At 50.6% G+C, this 21,467-nt stretch overlaps 1 protein-coding gene across 10 annotated transcripts in view; it reads left to right on the plus strand.

Annotated features, from left to right (window-relative positions):
* The window catches only part of Ampd3 (adenosine monophosphate deaminase 3), a 45,080-nt gene extending 24,376 nt beyond the window's left edge, over nt 1-20,704 (plus strand). For 7 of the 10 annotated variants that reach the window (XM_006230014.5, XM_006230011.4, XM_006230015.5 and 4 more), the window contains exons 5-15: nt 2,252-2,471; nt 4,382-4,511; nt 9,045-9,239; nt 10,817-10,948; nt 11,435-11,598; nt 12,136-12,262; nt 13,082-13,245; nt 14,240-14,360; nt 16,036-16,209; nt 18,058-18,168; nt 19,029-20,704. In XM_006230014.5, coding sequence (XP_006230076.1) covers nt 2,252-2,471; nt 4,382-4,511; nt 9,045-9,239; nt 10,817-10,948; nt 11,435-11,598; nt 12,136-12,262; nt 13,082-13,245; nt 14,240-14,360; nt 16,036-16,209; nt 18,058-18,168; nt 19,029-19,205 — 1,715 coding nt within the window. In that variant the 3' untranslated portion in view covers nt 19,206-20,704. Of the gene's footprint in view, nt 1-2,251; nt 2,472-4,381; nt 4,512-9,044; nt 9,240-10,816; nt 10,949-11,434; nt 11,599-12,135; nt 12,263-13,081; nt 13,246-14,239; nt 14,361-16,035; nt 16,210-18,057; nt 18,169-19,028 lie in introns of those variants that run through there. The other 3 variants (NM_031544.2, XM_063281242.1, XM_039101372.2) reach the window with 3 other exon arrangements.
* Nucleotides 20,705-21,467: the final 763 nt, after the last annotated feature.

The raw sequence follows: 21,467 nt of genomic DNA on the forward strand, positions 1-21,467 counted from the left end.
GTGTGTAAGCCTGACCCAAGAATGGTTGGCACTTTCTGCTGGCTGAATATTTTTCTACCCATGGTGGTTTTTTGAGGTGGGTTTCCTGGTGTGTTTGAAACAGTACAATCAAATGGATGGCAGCGGATGGGCTGAGTGGGAATACACACGGAGCCCATGCACCCTGGTCGAGGGAAGTGCCCTTTGCCCTTCATATCTGGACTGTGCCAATTTCTTGGCCCTTGAGCAAATGGCCTCTCTAAATTTCAGTTTTACGGTCTGAAAAACAGAATGCCAGCAATCACCACCTCCCTTGGAGAGATTGTGTGAATGTGTGTGGAGCGCTTAGTACAGACTGGGCATCTAGAATGTTCCATAAATGGCAGCCATATTTATGCTGCCAAGTTCAGGGAAGAGAGACAAGAAAGGGCAGGATATCTTTCTGACCTAGTAAGGGGCCCAGGAGAAGCAGAGGCTAACAGTGAAGTTGCTAAAACAAGGGCACGGGACCCTCAGCCTTGAAATTCGGAGATGGGGATCATATCCAGGCCCTCACTGCCTTCAGTAATGGCTGTTAGGTCGTCCTTCTTTCTAGCCCAGTTCTGTATTGAGTATCTCCTTCTACCAGGGAAGTGCCGGGATAGCTCTCAGCCTTCCCAAGGCTATTTCCCTGTCTGTCAGAGGGACAGGTCTCCCTACCAGTGGCCAGACAGGAATGACTGTCAGACACTCGGGTGCTTCACGTGGCAGAAAGCCCTGTGTCCTGGGCATGAGTGTGGTGAGGCGATGCAGTCTCTGTGTGGGCTGCGGCTTCCACATAGGCCTTTCCAACTCTCCGCCCTTACACAACGCTAGCACTATCTAGAGACTCCTGGTCTGGTCTGTTGTTGTTGTGCATGATGGGGACATCAGCATCCTGCTCTGCTGTGTTCTCCTTTCTCTGTGACCATCACAGCTTAGGGTCAGCCTGATCCGGAGTGCTGAGGCAGGACACCCTGCCCTGTGCCTGGGTACTTGCTCCAATCAGGAGCCAAGGTTCCTTCTGCCTGTCAGGCAACTGGCCGGCAAGGTGCTGGCCGTCGGCTGTGTTTATTCCTTGGCCGGAGACAGCTGGTTAAGAGCTGAGAACTCTCCAGACTAATGAGAATGCAGATGCTCCCAACTGTTGATGGATTGTGCTCCCTGTAAATCCAACGGAAACTGAAAGTATCTAAGCTGGAGATGTAGTTAAAGCGGCCAACCTATGTTAACCACGCTCAGAATGCTTCTGTGAGCCTGCAGCTGGGTAAAGTCAGCAACGTAGTGACACCATGCTGAGTGCCCTTATTCAAAGCACTGAGTGTTTTTGCTGGCCTACATTTTGCTGGCACACATACACACACACACACACACACACACACACACACACACACACACACACACACACACACTTACTTCTGCACAATCCTAAAGTTTAAAAAAGCCCATTAAGTTGAACCATCATAAGCAATGCCCATGGTGATCCTTGTGCAGGGCACGCCTGTTTACAGAGCATTTCCCTACCCGAGCCTTTATGGCCCTCACTACTCTGAGCCGGGGAGGAGGTGTCTCAGGTGAGGAGTCAGGACCCCAGAGGCAAAGGACTTGCAGAGTCCACAGCCAGGAAATAGCAGAGGTGTTTTACTGGGTGGGTTGGGCATAGTTTGCCTGGCTCCGTGCTGGGCAAAGGACTCCAAGCTGGCCAGTTCCTGCTCTGGGAGGGGAGGGCCTGGTTACTGCTTCTATTGCTCTTTTCAGGACAGGGTGGCTTCTTGTCTAATTCCTCGGCTGCCTTGGGCTTTGAAAAATGTGGGAAGAGGGAGCAGTGATCCCCTGCCCCAGGCATGGCCTTTGCTTTCCGTTCTCTTACCCGGAGGACACCTAGCCATTCCTTTCTAAGAAATAAAAGTAAAATAAAGCAGACATTCCGGGGGGGGGCAAAATAGGTGAAGCCCATTTTAATTAATCTAAATGCACACATATGTGCATGTGCAAACACACACATACACACACAAGCATGCATGCACATGGACATGCACACATGCACATACACACACACATGTATCGGTGTGCTAGCCTTGGGACAGGCGTGCTCTAGAGACAGCTATAGCAGCTACAAACCAGTGTGTCCTCTGATACTCAAGGCATGAAGAACTATTACTTCACACACTGGTGAGGGTCACAGAGACAAACCAGGGAAGCTGACAAAGTGTACAAGGCCGGTCACTTGGCCACCACTCATCCTGTTTTGCAGACTTCCACCCTCCCCCACTGCCCCAGGAAGACCCTTATTGCCTGGACAATGCGCCCCCCAACCTGGGCTACCTGGTCCGCATGCAGGGAGGTGTTCTCTTTGTGTATGACAATCAGACGATGTTGGAACGCCAGGAACCCCACAGCCTGCCCTACCCTGACCTGGAGACCTACATCGTGGACATGAGCCATATTCTGGCACTCATCACCGATGGCCCCACGTAAGCCAGTCTCCCTGACTCCCCCGTTCATTGTCAGGGTTGGGGGGTGGGGTGGGAAGGAGCAGCAAGCTTTGACTCTTGCAGTCCATCCTGGATTTTCCTTTTGGGGGGTTGCACAGGCTTAGCGTTGTTACTGCTGACCCCTGCTGCACATGGACATATGGAGAGTTCTGTTGGCGGTGGCCACTGTGTACTGTCATCAGCTGCCACCCCTCTCCTTAGGCAGGGAAACAGTGCAGAGAGCTGCCAGCTGCCAGCCCAGGACACGGGCGAACACCGAGGGAGGGATAAAGACCCTTGATTTTATTGGGCTCTCTGTGCTTTTGAAGGTAGTATGCCGGGATCCTGGGTCCCTTCATGTCCCTACCCATGCTTGAGGGTTGGTGGAGCTGACAGGAAGGTGGCGCTCTTCCAGGCAGGGATATGAGCTAACCAGTGGTGAAGGGCCAGTTACCTGAACCTTAGGAATGGAGTCTGGGGAAGGGAAGGGCTGCCAGAGTGCCACGTACCCCCTCACTCACTCCTGCCTTGTGGGTTCTGCTGTGAAGGGAGCAGGCCTTGTCCCTGAGACAGAAGAGCAGGGTTGGGGAGGATGGACCTCTAGCTCTTGGTCCTCTCTGATCAGAGGCCAGAACTAAGACCCAGTAGGGAAAGGGACAGTTTTTGGGAATCCCTCCTTCCCCGGGGTGTGAGCAGTGACTGTTGTCTGAGAAACTGTCAATGACAGTCCTTGGGACATCACTGGACAAAGTGACCAAACCTAGCGTTTGATGTGACATCTTACTGGGGTCTCTGTCTCTCACCAGCTCAGAGTCCTTTCCCACTCTGAGACCCCTGTGCTCACTCAGGGCTTGCCTCCGTAGACAGAAGATGGCATTGTTGTAGGTTGGCATTACAAATGTTATTATTATCATCATTATTTATATACACGTGTGTATATCTGCATGTGAGGAGGCCAGAGGCTATAGGATCCCCTAATGCTGGAGTTCCAGACAGTTGTGATTTGCATACTTAGAATCAAACTCAGGTCTTCTGGGAAAACAGTATGTAACCCTAACCACTGAGCCATCTCTCTAGCTCCAAGCAGCTGCTCTTTATGGCGACCTAGGGGACTCGAGAAGTAGGCAGCTGCTATTGAGAATGCTGAGGGAGCAGGGTCAATCCTGTGAGGCTGGGCAGCTGAGCTGGGTGTGGGGGACCTCTGGCCATAGCAGCGAGTCTCATCTTTGCTCACTGAGGAAAACTTATTCCCTATGAGTGCTTTCCCTGGGTGGGATCCTGGGGTGTCAGTCCTACAGAGCTTTCTGTCTCAGTGTTCCTCACCTGCTCCTGACTGAAAGTGTCTGCTTCCTGCCCAGGACTCTCAGAGTTGAGGATCCCTCAGGTCCTGGGAATCTAGGGACAGTTGGTCATGGGTAGACAGTTGATGCCTCTTCATCCCAAGATAGGCAGGTTGTAGTAGATAGTTTGACTGCGCTATTGATATTCTGGGCAATGAATTCTGTATTGAAAGGATTGCGAGGGCTGAGGAAAGATGAGAGGGACAAGGGGAGGGGCTGCTCTGCTCAGCCAGACACAGAGCCGTAACACGAACTTCAGTCTGGGGCAGTACCATCTCCACAGTTACACATGGGATGGTTATTCCTCTGCTCATTGCCCAAACACACAAGACGACAAACCTAGAGATCCTAGCGTTGGTGTCTTGATGTCTCCTCATGTGGTGTCATCACACACATGCATGCTGGTCAGTTCAACCGGGTCTGAGGAAGCTGCAAGCATCTCAGCTCTTCTTCCTCCGTGCTCTCTGAACTTGACCCTTCCAACCCAGGTCGCTACACTGTCTTGAGGTTTAGCAAACTGTCATTTGATGTGACATCTTACTGGGGTCTCTATCTCTCACCAACTTGCAGGAAAACCTATTGTCACCGGCGACTGAACTTTCTGGAATCCAAGTTTAGCCTTCATGAGATGTTAAATGAAATGTCAGAGTTCAAGGAATTGAAGAGTAATCCCCACAGAGACTTTTATAATGTGAGAAAGGTATGTGGTGGCTGGTGTTCAAGCCACTCACCTGGCCCCGTATTGGGCCCAGGGAATGATGCCTTGGGTCTGTCTAGGACCAGATCTGGGTGAGCACCAGGTCTCCTGGCTGGATACTTCTTGGCCAGAGTACCATGTGTGATAAACACGTCTGTGCAGTAGGAAGACTGGTGAACTGCACCCTTGCACCGGGTAGTGTCTCAGATACTGCGGTACCACTCTAGGTCCACGGTGGAATGCCTGTGTTGGACAGGTCTCTTTCTCCAGCTCAGAACACAGCCGGCTAACTGGCCTTAACAGTGGTGGCTTTAGGGTAGTGGCTGTGTCAGAGACATCACAGAGGGAGAGCTGTGAGGACTTCTCTGGAGTTAGGAGTTAGCAGGTTTACATCCTAGGCAGTCAGGTCTATCAAAGCAAAACACTGAGGTGCTCCAGTCTCTGCCCCATCTCGGCCCCACCTCTACCCCTGGAGTGACTGAGTGGCTCTGACACCTTCTGCCTGCGGGGGCAGCAACAGGGCAAGTGTGTGTGTATTAAAGGATCCTGGCCTGGAGCTTTTTTACCTTTTTCCAGGGGAAGGAAGGCTTGGGATCAAGTTGAGCATGGCTCCGATGGAGAGCGAGACTCACTTTCTGCTGATAAGGATCCTCAGAGACAAGTGCCGTGACAGGGGCGGGGAGTGGCTTTCAGAGAGGCCAGAACTGAGCAGGAGAGGGTGTGTGGTACAGGGGAAGGAAAGTGACTGGCATTCAGGGGAGGGAGCAGCATGTGCAGATGTCAGGGGAGAGGGAGGAGACAGCGTGCAAGCATGTGGGGTTCTGAACCATGGAGGCCTATGGACTCCAAGGTTCTGAACCATGGAGGCCTATGGACTCCTTAAAGACTGCCATTAGTCTCAGACTGGACTAAGAGGCTTCCAAAGTAAGAGTAGGACTCATGGGTTGAGAGGTTTTTGTTCACATCTTGGATGCATGGTCAGAGGTGAAAGGTTGTGGTTAGATCACTTACCTAGACACAATAGCCACTGTCTGTTCCTTCTTTGGGTGGCTAAGTTTCTGTGATAACTTAGCACATACCCCTGGCAGATAGGTGAAACACCTCACCCAGTCTGGCACAGCCCTGCCTTCTGCAAGTGTGAATGCTCTGGGGCTGTATATCTCCTGAAGCTTGGGGCCAGGCTAGCCTAGCCAACTATGCTTCTGATGGTCCCGTGGTCATCTCTGTGACTGTCTCTGGACTGCTCCCTGGCCATGAAGTGGGAGAGAAGAGATGATTCTTGGGGTTCCCTGGCAGTCTGGGGTCGATGCCTACTCTAGACACAACAGTGTGGACTTTGGCGCCGAGACTGGTCCATATGCATGAGTTCAGAGCTGCTGAGTTCGGCCTGGTCCTCCAGGGCACGACAGCTGACCTGCTGGGTGTTGGGTGATTTATCTTCCCACTCAAAACCCCTGTTTTAAGGTCAAGACCGAGATTTTAAAATCCTCAGTGACAGGGAAGGGTATCCCTATTTCCATGGTGGCCATCATGTCGGGAGCCAGGTTCTAAAGGCAAGAGCCTGGGGCATGGCATGAGTCTGTATGGGCTGAGTTTTGACATTGTGAGCCCCAACCGGCAGGACCCTATAACTGAAATGTGTTCTCTGCCCACGGCTAAGAAAGAAGGAAGTTGGATATTGATTAGAAATGAACATTGTCCACTTTGTAAAGTGTAACATTAGGGACACCATAGATATCATCTGCGCCAGGCCCGATCAAGTGAGTTTGGCTCCCTGAAGCTATTCAAGCTCAGAGAACGAACACGATTATCGATTTCTCATGTCTGCCATGGGTGTGAGGATAGTCAGTGGTAGCTCGGGTCCCAGATATCAAACAGGGCTGCACTGAAATGTGACTGTTCCTGTGAACCTGGATCTGTGACAGGAGAGTGTTTATGTAGAGTCTTCTGGCGAGTCGAAGACGCTAATCTCCAATGAAGGCCCTTTTTGACTTATTCTGCAAATTGGACTGGGGCGTGCGCGGTGTGGGGGGCGGGTGGTGTTCCTGGATGGCCCAGCTGGCTTCATTCTCTGTCCTCTGACTCATGGGAGCCACCACAGGCAGTGTGTATGACTGGGACGCTGGAGGACACAGCTAGAATGGCAAAGAATGTGTGGAGTCATGCTGAGACAGGCCGCGTCTGCGATGAGACAGGCTACATCTGCGATGAGACAGACCGCGCTTGCGCCTGCGCAGTGAGCTAAGCCAGGCTGAACTCTTGTCTCCTTTCTTGGCCCTGCTATGCTCCATGCATTTCTACTTAAGTTTTCCTGTTTTTCCTGGAGGAAGGTCAAGAACTGATGGCAGGAAGGTCCCCGATGAGTGAGCACTGTCCCCAACACCATGGGCTGGCTGGGATAATGGACATACAAGTCCAATAGATCAAATGTCTGGCTTCGCATGTCCTAACAGATAACTAACAAGCATTCCCCGGCTTGAGGCCAGTGCCTCTCACCCCAGCCTTGCCAGAGAGCCCGGTCTGCTGCAGCTCTAGGGTGCAGGCCGGTGTCTGGTAGCCTCTGAATTGGGACTCTCCTTGGGCTCGTGAGAGGTGACCTGGCATGCTCACTGCGTCTCTAGGGCACCCGTTAGCCAGGTGACAGCCTGTAAGAAGGGAGAGAGAACGGAGGGGTGAGGGAGACAGGACAGGCAGCGTGACGAGTGCTCCTTTCCTAAGATAGAGACGGTGTTTAAAACAACCCACTCTCGCTGGCATGGGCGTGAGGGTGATGTGATTGACAGAGGACAAGGGAAGGAGCTGCTCAGCTCGGAAAGAGGTCGTTCTGGACTCACGAGTGAGTTCTTCGGTGGCAGTGAGGGTGGAGCACATGTTTGGAAGGTAGAACTGACGTGATTGGATGGAACTGAGAGAAGAGGGTGGGAAGGCGAAGCATGCCCCTGGTTTTCACAGTGACCATGAGTTCAGAATCTGTCATTTTTCAGACACTGAGAACTGGGAGATAGTCAGGTTTGGGCTGTGGTCTGAGACAGTACATTTTTGGAGGTACATTAAATTTGAACTGTCTTTGAGTTCCTCAAACAGAGATATCTGATAGGTAATTAGTTCTGGAACCTTCAGCTGATGGTCCACATTTGGGAGTTGTTAAAGACAGAAGGGCACAGAGGACTCAGCTCTCGGTGCTCTTGCAGAGAACTGGAGTCTAGTTCCCAGCGTTCATGGCAGGCAGCTCACAACTACATGCGATTCCATTTCTAGGGGATCCAGTGCCCTTTTCAGCACCCTCCCCAAGCTCTCCCCCTCTCCTTCAGGCCTCCTCTCTCCCTCAAGCCACCTGTCCCATGGCTTCCTCCCTCTGGTATATGTACCTGTATTCACATACACATAAATAAAAACAATCTTTAAAGGCACAGGTGGCATAGGTCTGGGATGAGGATAAGTTGTCACAGGAGAGGTCAGAGGTGAAGGGACAGCTCGATGTTACAGGAAGCCAACATCCCACTGGGCTCCATGCCGGTGCCTCCTTTGGGGGAATATATGGTTCCATCGAGCGCAGGGGACCCAAGCTCCTGTCTCCTGCCTGGGAGTCAGAATTTGCTCTGCAGTCTGAGTCCACATGTTGGCTTGAGGATCTGTTTCTGATGTGACTTGAAAACCCTGGATTCGGGTGAGGTGGTTAGAGTTGATGGAGAAAGGTGTGGTGGTCGCCCTCTTAACTCCCTTAGGGTTGTTGCTTTGGGGATTCCCAGAGAAGTCAGTGGGAAGGGTGGGATGTCAATGGTTATATGAACCCATTGGATCGGATGGTACTGGTTTCTCTCACTCACTCACTCACTCACTCACTCACTCCTCACTCACTCACTCACTCACTCACTCACTCACTCACCATCGACTCACCTGACCAGTACTTTGGACCAATCCATCTACTTTGCCGTAGATGCTAAGTGGATGCAGTGGACCTGGTCCCTGTCGTTGAGGAGCTCCCAGGCAGATAGAAACATCCAAGAGGAGTCAGAAGGATGTGCCCATCATGGATTAGTTGTGCCCAGGGGATCAGGCTTGGCTCCCATGTGCAGGAGGCAGAACAAGGCAGATGAGCATGGTGGGAAGGAAGAAATCCCACAGGCCGAGGAAAGGCACTGGCTGTGTCATCCAGCAGAGCAGCCTGGTGTCCGAGGAGCCATAAGAGGCTCTCACATGTGATGGGAGGCAGCTGGAAGGGGAGAATCGTGGTCACGGGCAGCTTTAATTCCAGGTTAAAGGGCCGGGACTGGGTATGCAAGAGCTATGGAGGACTAGTCAAGAGGGTAAACCAAAACAAAAATACCCTAATGCTGTTTGAATGTGGGTTGGGTGGCCAACCTGCAGAAGGGAAGACCAGCTCCCAGGACTAGGGGGAAAATGGGAAGAGTCATGGTGGGCACTGTGTGCATGGCCCGTGTAGCGCCATGCCTCTGGGCTCCACATGGAGAGCTGAGGCTCTTTGGTCACTAGGGGAGGGGACCAGCTCACTGACCAGTGGGTGATGCGTTCCAGGTAGACACACACATCCACGCAGCGGCCTGCATGAATCAGAAGCACCTGCTGCGTTTCATCAAGTACACATACCAGACAGAGCCGGACAGAACTGTGGCCGAGAAGCTCGGCCGGAAGATCACCCTGCGGCAGGTGTTTGACAGCCTGCACATGGACCCCTACGACCTCACAGTGGACTCGCTGGATGTTCATGCGGTGAGCATCATAAAAGGCTGTGCTTCTTGGACAGTGGTGGCTGGGGAACCATCTGCCTTTTCTTGTAGTAGAGCTGTGGAAGGAATCTGGTGTTATTGAATAGTGGGACTGGGAACAAATGGGTCAAAGGAAGACCATGAAGTCAGGTGGTTACAAGTTCTAATCTCCCTCAATCACTTGGGAATCGTGTACCCGTAGGTGACTCACTTAAGCTTTTATTTTATTTTATTTTATTTTATTTTATTTTATTGTCAATAAAATGATGACTGTGGGCCTGAAGAGATGGCAGTTAAGAGCACTTTCTGTTCTAGCAAGTAGACAGGGTTTCAGCTCTCAGAACCCAGTCAGTAGCTCATGAGAGCCTATTACTATAGTTCTAGGGACCCAGCGCCCTCTTCTGGCCATTATGGGCACTGCATGCACTCTGCACCCATCCAGCAGGCACACACAACATAAGTAAAAAAAAAAACAATACATTTTTAAAAAGAGAGAGATTTATAAAGTGATGACTATCATGCACCTCGTTAATTTTCAAAGATGTTAAAATTCTGAATGATGGTGTAGTTGCTATGGAGACAGCAGAGTGGTTCTTTAAAATGTTGGCTGTAGAATTCTATAGACTTCTTTGCTCTTAGCTCTTCTTTGCCTTCTTGAAGGCACTGAAAAATGGAGACTTCAGCAGACACTTGCACGCAGCTGTTCATAGCAGCATTGTCTTCAATATTCAAAAGTAGAAAATGACACAAGTATCCATCCACAGACAATAAATAACCCCAATGTAACAGAAACACGTGGTAATTATTGTTCAGACTTTAAAAGACACAGTAAAAACTTAATTTCTTTCTGACCCAATTTTTTTTTGTGATCTGTGTGTGCATGTTTTTGCACATGTGTGGTACATGTATGTGTAGGTCTGAAGTTGATGCCAGGAATCATCTTGGATTGCTCTCTCTCTCTGTATTCATTGAAGCATGGTCTCTCAGTCAACTTTAGAGGTCATCACTAGAGGCTAGTCTTAGCCAGGGTCTTTGGGGATCCCCTCTCTTTGCTTTCTGAGGAGGCAGGAATTATAGCTGGGACTACTATGCCCACCTGGCATTTACATAGGCTTCTGAGAATTCAAACTCTGGTTCATGGGGTGCACAGTAAACACATTATCTGCCGAGCCATCTTCCCTGACCCTAAACTTGTTAGTTTTGATTGTTCAGTGGTGTCTGTAAGTCAGTTATGTTCCTCAGACCCCCAGGCCCTTGACATTCCACCATAGAGTGCCTGTCCAAAGGAGTCCTATGGCTGACTGAGGGGACAAGGTCCTGGCACTCAGAATGGCCAAGGTGTCATGCCGAAAATTGTGGTGAGCCTGTAATTCTAGCTCTGTGGAGGATGAGGGAGGAGGATTGCAAGTTAGAAGATAGTTTGTGCTACATAGTGAGCCTCTGTCTAAAAGAGAGAAAGGGAAGGAGAGACAGCTAGGGTGGGGGACATTTTCTAGTGTGTCTGCCTTGCAAAGGCTTGGAGAAGTGTATTTGGTAACTGCATAGAAGAACTGTGATGCAGCCAGCTGGATCTCCTCACAGGGCCGGCAGACATTTCACCGCTTCGACAAGTTCAACTCCAAGTACAACCCTGTGGGGGCCAGTGAGCTTCGGGACCTGTATTTAAAAACTGAAAACTACCTGGGGGGAGAGTACTTTGCTCGCATGGTCAAGGTGAGTGAGCCCTCAGCCTCTTCAGATACCCACTGTCCTCTGTCCCTTCCTCTCCCCAAAGGCCCTTCTGTCTACCACCCAACACGGGCAAGCGCCGGTCCCCTGCTCTCGAGCATGGGCAGGTGTGTCTCGTGGGCCAATGGCAGGGAAGGGGTGAGAAGGGAGAGCTCGGAGCATCCTGGCGCCACCCCTGTCCATTTGCAGCCAGAACTTGGCTGGTTGCAGGCTGGCTCCAGGCGGAGACACTGCTGTTGCCTGTTCTGGCTCTACAGCCAGGCCTGATTCTACAGCGTGCTGGTGTCAGACCCTGGCCTCCCTCCCAGGAGAAGCCTTGGCGGGGGAGTGGGTGCTTACACGGCAACCCCAGGGATTTAGATCAGCCTTCCCACCTATGAGCAGGTAGCTGAGGATCCCAGGGCCAACCCAGGGATCGGGGGCTCTCGTGTAGCTGGGAGGCTTTTGTGCCAACTCAGTTCTTGGTATTAGGAAGTGGCCCGGGAATTGGAGGACAGCAAGTACCAGTACTCAGAACCCCGGCTGTCCATCTATGGTCGCAGTCCTAAGGAATGGTCTAGCCTGGCCCGCTGGTTCATTCAGCACAAGGTCTACTCGCCCAACATGCGTTGGATCATCCAGGTGCCGCGGATCTAGTGAGTACTGTGTTCTTGTCTGCCCCGGGCTTCTCCGGGGACCACAGCCTGTCCTGCATGGCTCCTGTCCGTGTGTATGCTCCTGAGCCTGGGGACAGGGACTGTGGGCTTGGCTTTCAGCACACATCACTCTTGCTGTTGAGGAATACATACATGAGAAGGCCTTGCTGGGGGAACACCCTTTCTTCTCATTGAAGATTTGGGTGAGCCTGGGGGATGAGATGACCCATGGTGTCCTACATTACTGGCCTCTGTGGCTGCCATGCAAAGCGACACTCTCATCTCCAGCTGGGCTGGGCTTGAGTGGCAGAGTCCATGTCCCTGGAGATTTGAGGACTCTTTTGTCACTTCTCACCCAGCCTGAATCCCACCTCCTCACTCTCAGTGGCCTCTGGCTTGAGGCAATGGCCACAGGTACAGAAAGATGCCCATCAGTTTGCAAACACTGACCACACTGGCTGTTTTCTCTGCTGAGAAAGTGACAGGGGCCCACTTGGCAGACCAAGTCCCTAACAAGCCAGCCTTTGGTTTCCCCAGTGATATATTTAGGTCAAAGAAACTACTGCCAAGCTTTGGGAAGATGCTGGAGAACATCTTCCTGCCCCTTTTCCAGGCTACTATCAACCCTCAAGACCATCGGGAGCTTCACCTCTTCCTTAAATACGTAAGTCTGGGGGCCTCTAGTGAGCCCATTTTGGCAGAGGAGGGCACTCCTGCCCCACATGGGCCCAATCACCTTCTCCGGCCTTCCACTCTGCTTCCCTCCCCAGCTCCTGGACCCAGGCACGGACTGCCAGCTCCAAGCAGCTGTATAATGAAAGGAATGGAGGGAGGCTGCTTCTCAGGGTAGTGGTTGCTGGGAGCACTGGGGAAGGCTGTGTCTGTCCCTAAAAGGGCAGCTGCAGGCAAGGGTCAGCAGCCGTTAGTCCAGAGGTCAGAGATACCTGATTTAAACGGTTTGCTAGGTTTCTTCTCAGTGAAGCAGAGGAGCCTCTGGGGCCACCGTGCTCCTGGCCAGGGCCCCCGATCTGTTGTGAGGCATGCGGCTGGTATCTCACAGCCAAACTTGACACACCGAAGGAATCCTCTGCCTATAATTCTGAATCCAGCTTTGGACCTATCTGGGCCCAGAGTGTAGTCATCGCGCTTGGACAGCTTCCTAAACCACTTTGGTCCTGGTTTGCTCAACATTAAGACGAGGCCACAGCCACCTCCCCACGCAGTGTCATTTGAGTGCTAACTAGCTGGCGAGTTGTAAGGTGGGGGGCAGGGGACTTGATGGATGGTTGTAGATGCTTGGCATGTCAAGCAGCCCCACCCCCACTCCAGCCCTCGCTACTGCTGTTGGCAGTGACTGCCACTCCCTGCAGCACTGGCCTCCTTGGCAACAGCAGTGGAGAAAGCTGGCAGCTCAGGCCTACCCTCATCTGGCCCAGCCTCGGTTTCCTCATTGTCAATGTCAGCGTCGATACTTCCCACACAGGTGACAGGGTTTGACAGCGTGGATGATGAGTCCAAGCACAGTGACCACATGTTCTCAGACAAGAGCCCCAGCCCAGACCTCTGGACCAGCGAGCAGAACCCACCCTACAGTTACTACCTGTACTACATGTATGCCAACATCATGGTGCTGAACAACCTCCGCAGGTGGGTGCAGCCCCGGCATGCGTGTGGGCTTCACATGCATGTGGTCCTCCTGCCAACATGCACACCCATGTGGTTCTTAAGTTTATCACATGACTGCTTGCACATGCGGGCACATGCTTGAGAAGACTCGTGCCGATACAGATACGTGGCTTGTGTGCAACGATGGATGCTGTACATTTGCACACACATGTTCATTTGCACATATTTACCAGCACGACCTCCACGTGGAGAGACCTAGGACACACTGACTGACCATATGCATGCTTCTCTACTGCTGTGCAGCCATCTGCACACATGCATTTGTGCCTTGAAAAAGTGCAACTCCCATGCGATAGGCACAGTCTGGACACAGGAGAGACCGAGTGAAGCAGATTCAGTTTGCCTAAATCTTAGGGTGGTGTCCTGTGGAAAGGTCCACAAACCAGACAAAGCGCAAACTGACAGGAGCCAGAAACCCGGGACACAGGCACAGGGCACAGCTACATTCCCTTCTCTGTGAGTCTAATGTTGCATGCACCTTCCTTTGGGAGCATAGCTTCTCACGGGCTAGCACCGAGCTAATCCAGGTTGTGCCGGGTGAGTTTAGAATGGGGTTGAGAAAAGGGCCTGTAACAACCAGGGTGGAGGTGGTCCTGAGTCGAGCTCTGGGAGATGGGCTCTCTGGTTCTGGCTATGTCATGACCTGCTCAGCGTCTTTCAACACACGCCATGCCCTGGGCCTTTGCTCATTTCTAAAGCAAAGTGGTTGGACCTGATTTCTCATGGAGCCAGTCTTGGAATGCCAAGAAGTGGGGTGGGGGTGGGGGTGAGTGGAGGAGGCCAGGACCCCTGTCCATGTCTTGTCTCCTCTGCCCTTCCACATTGTAGGAGGGGCTGCTCTGGGGTGCACTGCTCTAGCTGTGCTGACCTTGCCATAGGGGTGCTCTCTTCTGGGCTGGGGAAGTGGGCAGGGTAAGCCATGGGCACGTCTTGACCTGGAGCCTCCCTAACACAGGGAACGAGGCCTGAGCACATTCTTGTTCCGACCTCACTGTGGGGAAGCCGGCTCCATCACTCACCTAGTGTCTGCCTTCCTGACTGCAGACAACATTTCCCACGGGCTGCTCCTCAAGAAGGTAAGCGTGCTCTCCTGGAGCTGGCCCTGAGTGTGCGGTTCCCATCCCCCACCCCCTCTTCAGAGCTCTGGTCAGTGCTCCTTGAGGGCCATGGCTCCTGGAGGGCTGAGCTACTGTAGTCTTCTTGGTTTCACTTCAATTTTTATTTAGATATTTTCACATATTTCGATCATATTCTTTCCTTCTTCCAACTCCTCCCTACCCCCTACCCAACTTCATGTTTTCGTCCTCCCCCCGCCCTTCTCTCTCTCTCAAAACAAAGCTAAAGCAGGAAAACGAACAAAGACGATTTGGCTCACTTTTAACCATAAAATAACCAAACACATCACATTTTAGGTGAAAAAAGTGAATAGAAATCTCCATGCTTTCTTTATAGAAACAGCACCAGCAGTCGTTTAGTATCTCTGGTTCCCTTTTCCTTCCCTTTTTAAAGACTAATTTTCCTTTTTCACGTGTGTGCGTGCATGTCTGTGTGGGGGCCTGTGCAGGGTGGGGCAGGTGCCTGCAGAGGCTGTTGGATCCCTGGAGCTGGAGTTACAGGTTGTGAACTGCCTGGAACTGAACTCAGGCCCTCCTCGAGAGCACTGCTGTGATAATGCGCTGAGGCAGTCCTGCAGCCCACCTTCACCTGCAGTGATCTTCACGTAATAATAAGCACAGAATTTGGATTCCATCCATTGACCCTTGTTCTGTGCTGCAAAATTCCTACACCCCTTATTTTAAGGCCTTGAGACAAAGGACCCACCACTGGGCCAGTAACTGACTCCCAGTCCCCAGTGGTGGGCATGTCGGCCATCTAGCTTTTGCTTCTTGTAGATGATATTTGTCACTGTGAACCTGGGTACTCAGCCTCCCTACATATTGGGTCACTTCCAAAATATTGCCTTGTCTCTGGTCCTGACATGTCCTCTTTCTGGTCACATTTGCATGGGACATCAGAAGACTACCATAACACGAAGCCTGCCCCTTCCCTTCCCACAGGCTCTAGCTCCTAGGGTAGACTGTGCTCAGCCCTCCCGTAGTTACTTTGCTCGATGATATATGTCTGCACAACTAACAAGAAGCATCTTAAAAGTGGAAGGACTTATTGTGACTCACACTTTGAAGGATACAGCCTACCATGGCATGGATGCTGACACCTTGTTATACTGCATCTCCCGTCAGGAAGTAGAAAATGGTTAGGACGTGGATCCTAGGAATTCTAAAACCTTTCAAGGCCCACTTCCTCCAGGGAGGCTGTATTTTCTAAAGGTTCCATAGCCTTCCAAAACAGTGACACCAGCTGGTGGTCAAACACTCAAGCACACAAGACAATGGAGGAGATTTTATATTCAAACCAATGAAAACCTCTACTTGAATGTTTCCCATGCATATAGGGGTTCTCCTGGCCTGCCTAGTTAAGGGGCCTGTGGAGGTGTAAGGTATGACCTCTTGCATACCACTCTATCCTACAATCTGAGGCCGAGAGTGAGTACAAACAATGGGCATGAGGCCCTACATGTCCTAGAGCAATGGGTGGAATGCAGCCAGGAGAGGAAGATGGGTCTGGACAGCCCAGCTTTCTTGGCTTATTGAAGGCCTGTCCAGACACTGCCCGACCTCTGGTTTCCACTGGAATTAACACCCCACTGCGCCCTGACACACATCACACGAGTGTCTGTTGATTCTTTTGCAGAGTCCTGTTTTGCAGTATCTCTACTACCTTGCTCAGATTCCTATTGCCATGTCTCCTCTCAGCAACAACAGCCTGTTTCTGGAATATTCCAAGAACCCACTTCGGGAATTCCTACACAAGGGATTACACGTCTCTCTCTCTACTGATGACCCCATGCAGTTCCACTACACCAAGGTGAGGCTGTGGAGAGACACACAGCTGTGTCCTGGCAGGCATCAGTCTGGGCCTGCTCCCCAGCCAGCTCCCTGGCCCCTGCCACTGTGAACATGCAAGCCCAAAGCTGAGTTTTGTTTTGGGGTAGTATGGCTTGATGAAGACAAGGGTGCTCCCCTGGTGAGGGAAGTCTGTCTTTCTTGCCATCTACCTTTTATTGATGCATCTCTGAGATCTTGGAGGAATTAATAGAACTCTCTCTATTGTAGTATTTTACTGTATTTTATATAAAGTGGGCATAAAACCATCCCTTCCTTAAGCTGATGAACTAGAGTCTAGTAGGCCCAGTATATTATACACCATTCAAAAATTGAAGGAAAAAAATTTAACTAATAGTATTTGATCCGTTGGGGAGAAGGCTGGTTTCACTATGTAGACTAAGCTGGCCTTGGTATCACAGAGATCTGCCTACCTCTGCTTATGCCTCTGGAGTGCTGGGATTCAGGCATGTGCTACCACACCTGGCTTTGCTAATAGCATTTTTATGATTATGTTTTGTGTCTCTGGGTAGAGAGACAGGAAGATGTCATGCACAAGGAAAAGCATAACTGGTCCCAGAACATTCTACTGGTGTTGACAGGGTCACGTCACCAATTAGCAAGCAATGGAAGCCACAGTATCCTGGGCACAGCTTCCTCAGACTTGCAGTGTCTGGGCCATTTACACCCAGAATAGAAACCTTTGAAGAGCTGCCTCCCATCTTAGTTGTGTCTGTTGCTCTTTATTGTTGTAAGGACCTGGGGATGCTTTAAAAAATATCTACAAACTCATTTAAAAACGGTAGTGCAATACTCGGGTTTCTTTTCTGAGTGTAGAAATCTTTTGCCTTTAACAGTAGTAACATATCCATTTGATGCCTGGAATCCCTGTGCTAAGGAGGTGAGGCAGTGAGACCCGGAGCTGGGGGCCAGCCTGGGCTACAGATGAAACCCTGCATCAAAACAAAACAAAACAGAAATAACCAAGAGACTAAAAAACAACAACAGCACACACACACACACACACACACACACACACACACACACACACACACACACACACACACACCCTCCATCCTCCCCAAAATAGTAATGGAATCATTAAGTATTGTATAAATAGCAAAAAATGTTATGAAAATAACTATTTTCCCAAAACGAAAAATCCCAAGAGGAGTGGCATTGTTCTGCAGTTTGCTTTAATGTCTCATTTAATAGAAGACAGCTGGGTTCCCATCTCTGCTCTGCATTCAGTTTGTTGGAAAGCATGTGAAAGCAATCCTGCCTCACGGCCATATTGGCAAGCGGAGTTGGCAAATAGATTCTTTGTCTCAGAGGGCAGTGGGGAAGAAGGGGCTGATGCTGGACAGCAGGTAGTGCCTGTCCAGAGGAAAGAGCAGGGCCATGGCTAAACCCGCCCCTCAGGGACTGATCGCATCATCTTCCTGTTCTTATTTACTGTTTCTGTCAGTGCTTTGTCGGTCAGTGTCAGAGGCGGCTGCCTTGGGGAGCTGTCCCTCTCATAGACCCTTGTTTTGTCTTGTTTGCATGAATGCTCCCGTATTTACCTTAGGAACCTCCCTTTTATTAGGACCATCACAGGAGAGCAGGACCCCAGCTTTTGGACATTCTAGGCCCTCAGTGCTGGTGAGCAAACGAATCCAGCAGCATGCCTGATCTATCTCCATTTGGTGACTGGCAGTTGCACACAAACAGATCTCAGGAGTTTGAGGATCTAGGTGCTAGGGAGTTGAGGAAAGCCATGGAGAAAGTGCTTTTTGTGTTGCAAGGTGGAAGAGTTTCTCACCTGACTATGCTCTCTGGCGGGGGCTAGGAAGCGCTCATGGAGGAGTACGCCATCGCAGCCCAAGTGTGGAAGTTGAGTACGTGTGACCTGTGTGAGATTGCCAGGAACAGCGTGCTGCAGAGCGGCCTCTCACATCAGGTATGTGTGATGGGCTGTCTGTCCCTCCACCCACCCTTCAGTGTGCAAGCACTTCAGAAAGCTGGACACAGGGTGCCTTCCCAGGGACTGGGATGGGTGACAAGCTGAACCAGCCAGGTCTTAGGAGCACCGACACTTAGGCTCCATGGGAAACCTTGAGAGGTCATCATGGCTGCCCCTCATCTATCTCAGACCTGCACACAGAGAGGTCTTCTCTGGCTGCCCTCTTTCTCCTTAATCTATTTTCCCCATAGTATGCATCACTGTAGACACTGTGCCGTGCATTTCCTATGTGTTTTTCAGTTTCCCTTTTGAAAGGAAGTTGAGTGCAAAGGCTCATTCCCTATGTTCCCAGGCCCTAAAATTGTGCTGGCACCGAGCAGGCAGAGTGCACGCACAAGACTCAGCCCTTTTCATGGCTCCTTTAAGAATCGGATGTGTGACCAACACTGAGAACCTGGGCATCTGCCCAGGGGATGTCATTTAACAGGAAGAGACATCCTTACATGGTCTTGGTCTTGGGGAAAATGACAGTTAAAGTCCTAAGGGCTGTGAGTTGTTCTGGGATCTGGCTTCTCTAGGAACATGACCATCCGCCATGACGGATTCCTGGTATTAGTTCTTTACCTCACCCAGTGCCCATCAATTCTGTACTTCTCTTTCACAACAATGAAGAGAATGACTGAGTGGTCAGGGTCACAACATGGAGGTCCAGGGAGAGCTGGAGTCCCATGGGAGGAAGATGTCCCTTTGAGGATCAGCTTTAGGGACACTAGTCTGTGTGCGGAGCCCCTATTAAAGCTGCCTGTGCAGATCTAGAGATTAACGTGGTTTTTGCTTGTTTTTCTCTTGGCCCTCAGGAGAAGCAGAAGTTTTTGGGTCAGAATTATTACAAGGAGGGACCGGAGGGCAATGACATCCGAAAGACAAATGTTGCACAGATCCGGATGGCTTTCCGCTACGAGACCCTGTGTAACGAGCTCAGCTTTCTGTCCGATGCCATGAAGTCAGAGGAGATCACAGCCCTGGCCGACTAGGCCCAGCGATCCACACACACTTTCATCTTTTGGTTTAATGTCAGGTCTGCTGGGGCTAACGGTGCCCCAGATCTCAAACCGGGGCTTCCGTCTGTGACGAGGACACCTCTGAAGAAATCTCAAGCTCCCAGTTTTGGTTGCACTTTATGAACATGCTCACTTCATTAGCGTTTCTGAGCCAGAGGCTGGCTCTCTTCCATGGGGCTCTGGGAGCTGGCACTGTGTACACCTGTCCTTGGTTGTCCGAGTCTCCTGTGATTACCAATGTTTATATGGTTGGGGCTGGGACTTTGCAAGGCTGAATGCCAAGTGACACAAGGCCTGTCTGGTGTCTGCCACAGTCCTCCCAGCAGACCCTGTAGAGCAGTTCTCACTTTGGTATCTGGCTGGCTGGCTGCCTGAACCCCCACCAAAGCCCCTTTTATAAAGGGGCTACCTAGAGAAAATACAAAGCTCCCCTGCTGACGATTTGTGCACTTTTAAAAACAAGTTTTTTTCCCTGTGAGCACCCCTCCTTCCTGTCTAGGTAGGAAGCCCAACGCACCCTCTGAGGTCATCACTTCTGTTATTTTCCTCATCTAGGAATGAGTCATCTCAAACCATGTTCTGTGAACCCATCTCATGGTCCACTCCTAGGCTGGGGAAGATACAGGGTGAGGTTCTGGGGCTGTTCTCACTTTTTTGTTTTTTTAAATGAAGGCCTTTGAAAAGCATAGGACCTCTGCTCCTTTTGGCTCTAATGTCCTATGATTGTAGCTGTCACCACCTTCCCCCAGGAGTCAGACCAGGGACTGACTCCTCAGGGGAGTGAAATGTTTCAGGACATACAGGACTAGAGCCAAGTTCCTGATCCAGTCACACCCGGTCCCCGACTCCCCTGCTTCCACCTACTATTTTAGGCTTCACATATTTTAATTTTTTTTTAAAGAATCACTGTAACAGTGCATTTTATTTTAAAGCAGATTTCTTCAGAAGCTATCATGGTCCCAGGGACCAGGTAGAGTTAAGTTTAATGTGGACTCTAGCTTTATCAGACTACTCATCTTTGTTACTAGTGCCTAGAACATAGTAGGTGCTCAATAAATACATATGGAGTAATTGAATTACTTTCTCTTTTGGCATCTGTATGTACAGAATACTGAACAATGTTCAAAGATCTTCCTAACTGTTCACAAGGCAGGAAGTCCTGTACCATACTTAGATGAACCTAATTGCACCTGGAAGATGCTCATGTAACTAATTACCCCGTCCTGTGACTCTGCCAGCCTTCCAGTGTTCACACAGCGTATGGAAGGAACCATGTCATGCCTTACTAGGCAAATAAACATACCACCCTACATAGCTGATTATGAAACCGAATGAAACCTGTCGTTATGAGGGATTATTTTTGAAAAGCCTCCATTTGTATACATTTGCCCAAACATAGCAAGTATTGTACAGTTTTTCATTGTATCAAATACTTTTTTAAAGACTACAAATAAAGTCTGTTAGGACTGTGACCCAGTAGAGCAACTGTTTCTTTCTTCACTTTTAAGATGGGCACATGAAAAGCTGTGAGTAGCGGAGAGCACAAGGGGAACCCACAACTTGCAAGCCAGAGCTCAGGCAAGCTATGGTCATACCCAGCACCTCAGTCTCGCTTCTGCCCACAGAGCATCAGCAAAGCCGCATCTGGGGTTCTTTACCATGGATGTTGTCTTGGTCTGTGGGTGTGGTTTTACGTGTCCCACAAGCTTCTCAGACACACTGGTTTCTCTAACACCGTATGTTTTATTAGATCCTTGTCCTCACTGGCCCTCTTGGTGTGTGTGTGTGTGTGTGTGTGTGTGTGTGTGTGTGTGTGTGTGTGTGTGTGTGTGTGTATGTGAATCCCTCCTCCTGTCTGTTTTACAGTTGAAAGCAAAGGCCACTGTACACAGGCTCAGGTTTCTAGACCTGAGGATGGATGGCTCCCTTATATCCTACTTAACTTGTACTGTTGAAAGTCAGCACCATTTCCCCACTTGGTGAATCGCACTTTTGTCTTGAATAAAAACAGGTCTGAGAGCGTGCCTGGCCAGCTCTCTCAGTAGCTACTGCTTGCTGAGGGGTGGGCTCATGACACAAGACTTGCCTTTCTCTGGTTCTGAAACACAGATGCGAGTGACTGGTTATGATGCACCTAAATGCTGTGTCTGCACCATGGTTGTCAGAATAACCATAACACCAGGAGGAGGGGCATATACCACAGACATGCCACCTCTCATTCCTGTGTTCTCATCT

This window comes from Rattus norvegicus, chromosome 1 (genome assembly GCF_036323735.1).
Source record: "Rattus norvegicus strain BN/NHsdMcwi chromosome 1, GRCr8, whole genome shotgun sequence".
NCBI lineage: Eukaryota > Metazoa > Chordata > Mammalia > Rodentia > Muridae > Rattus > Rattus norvegicus.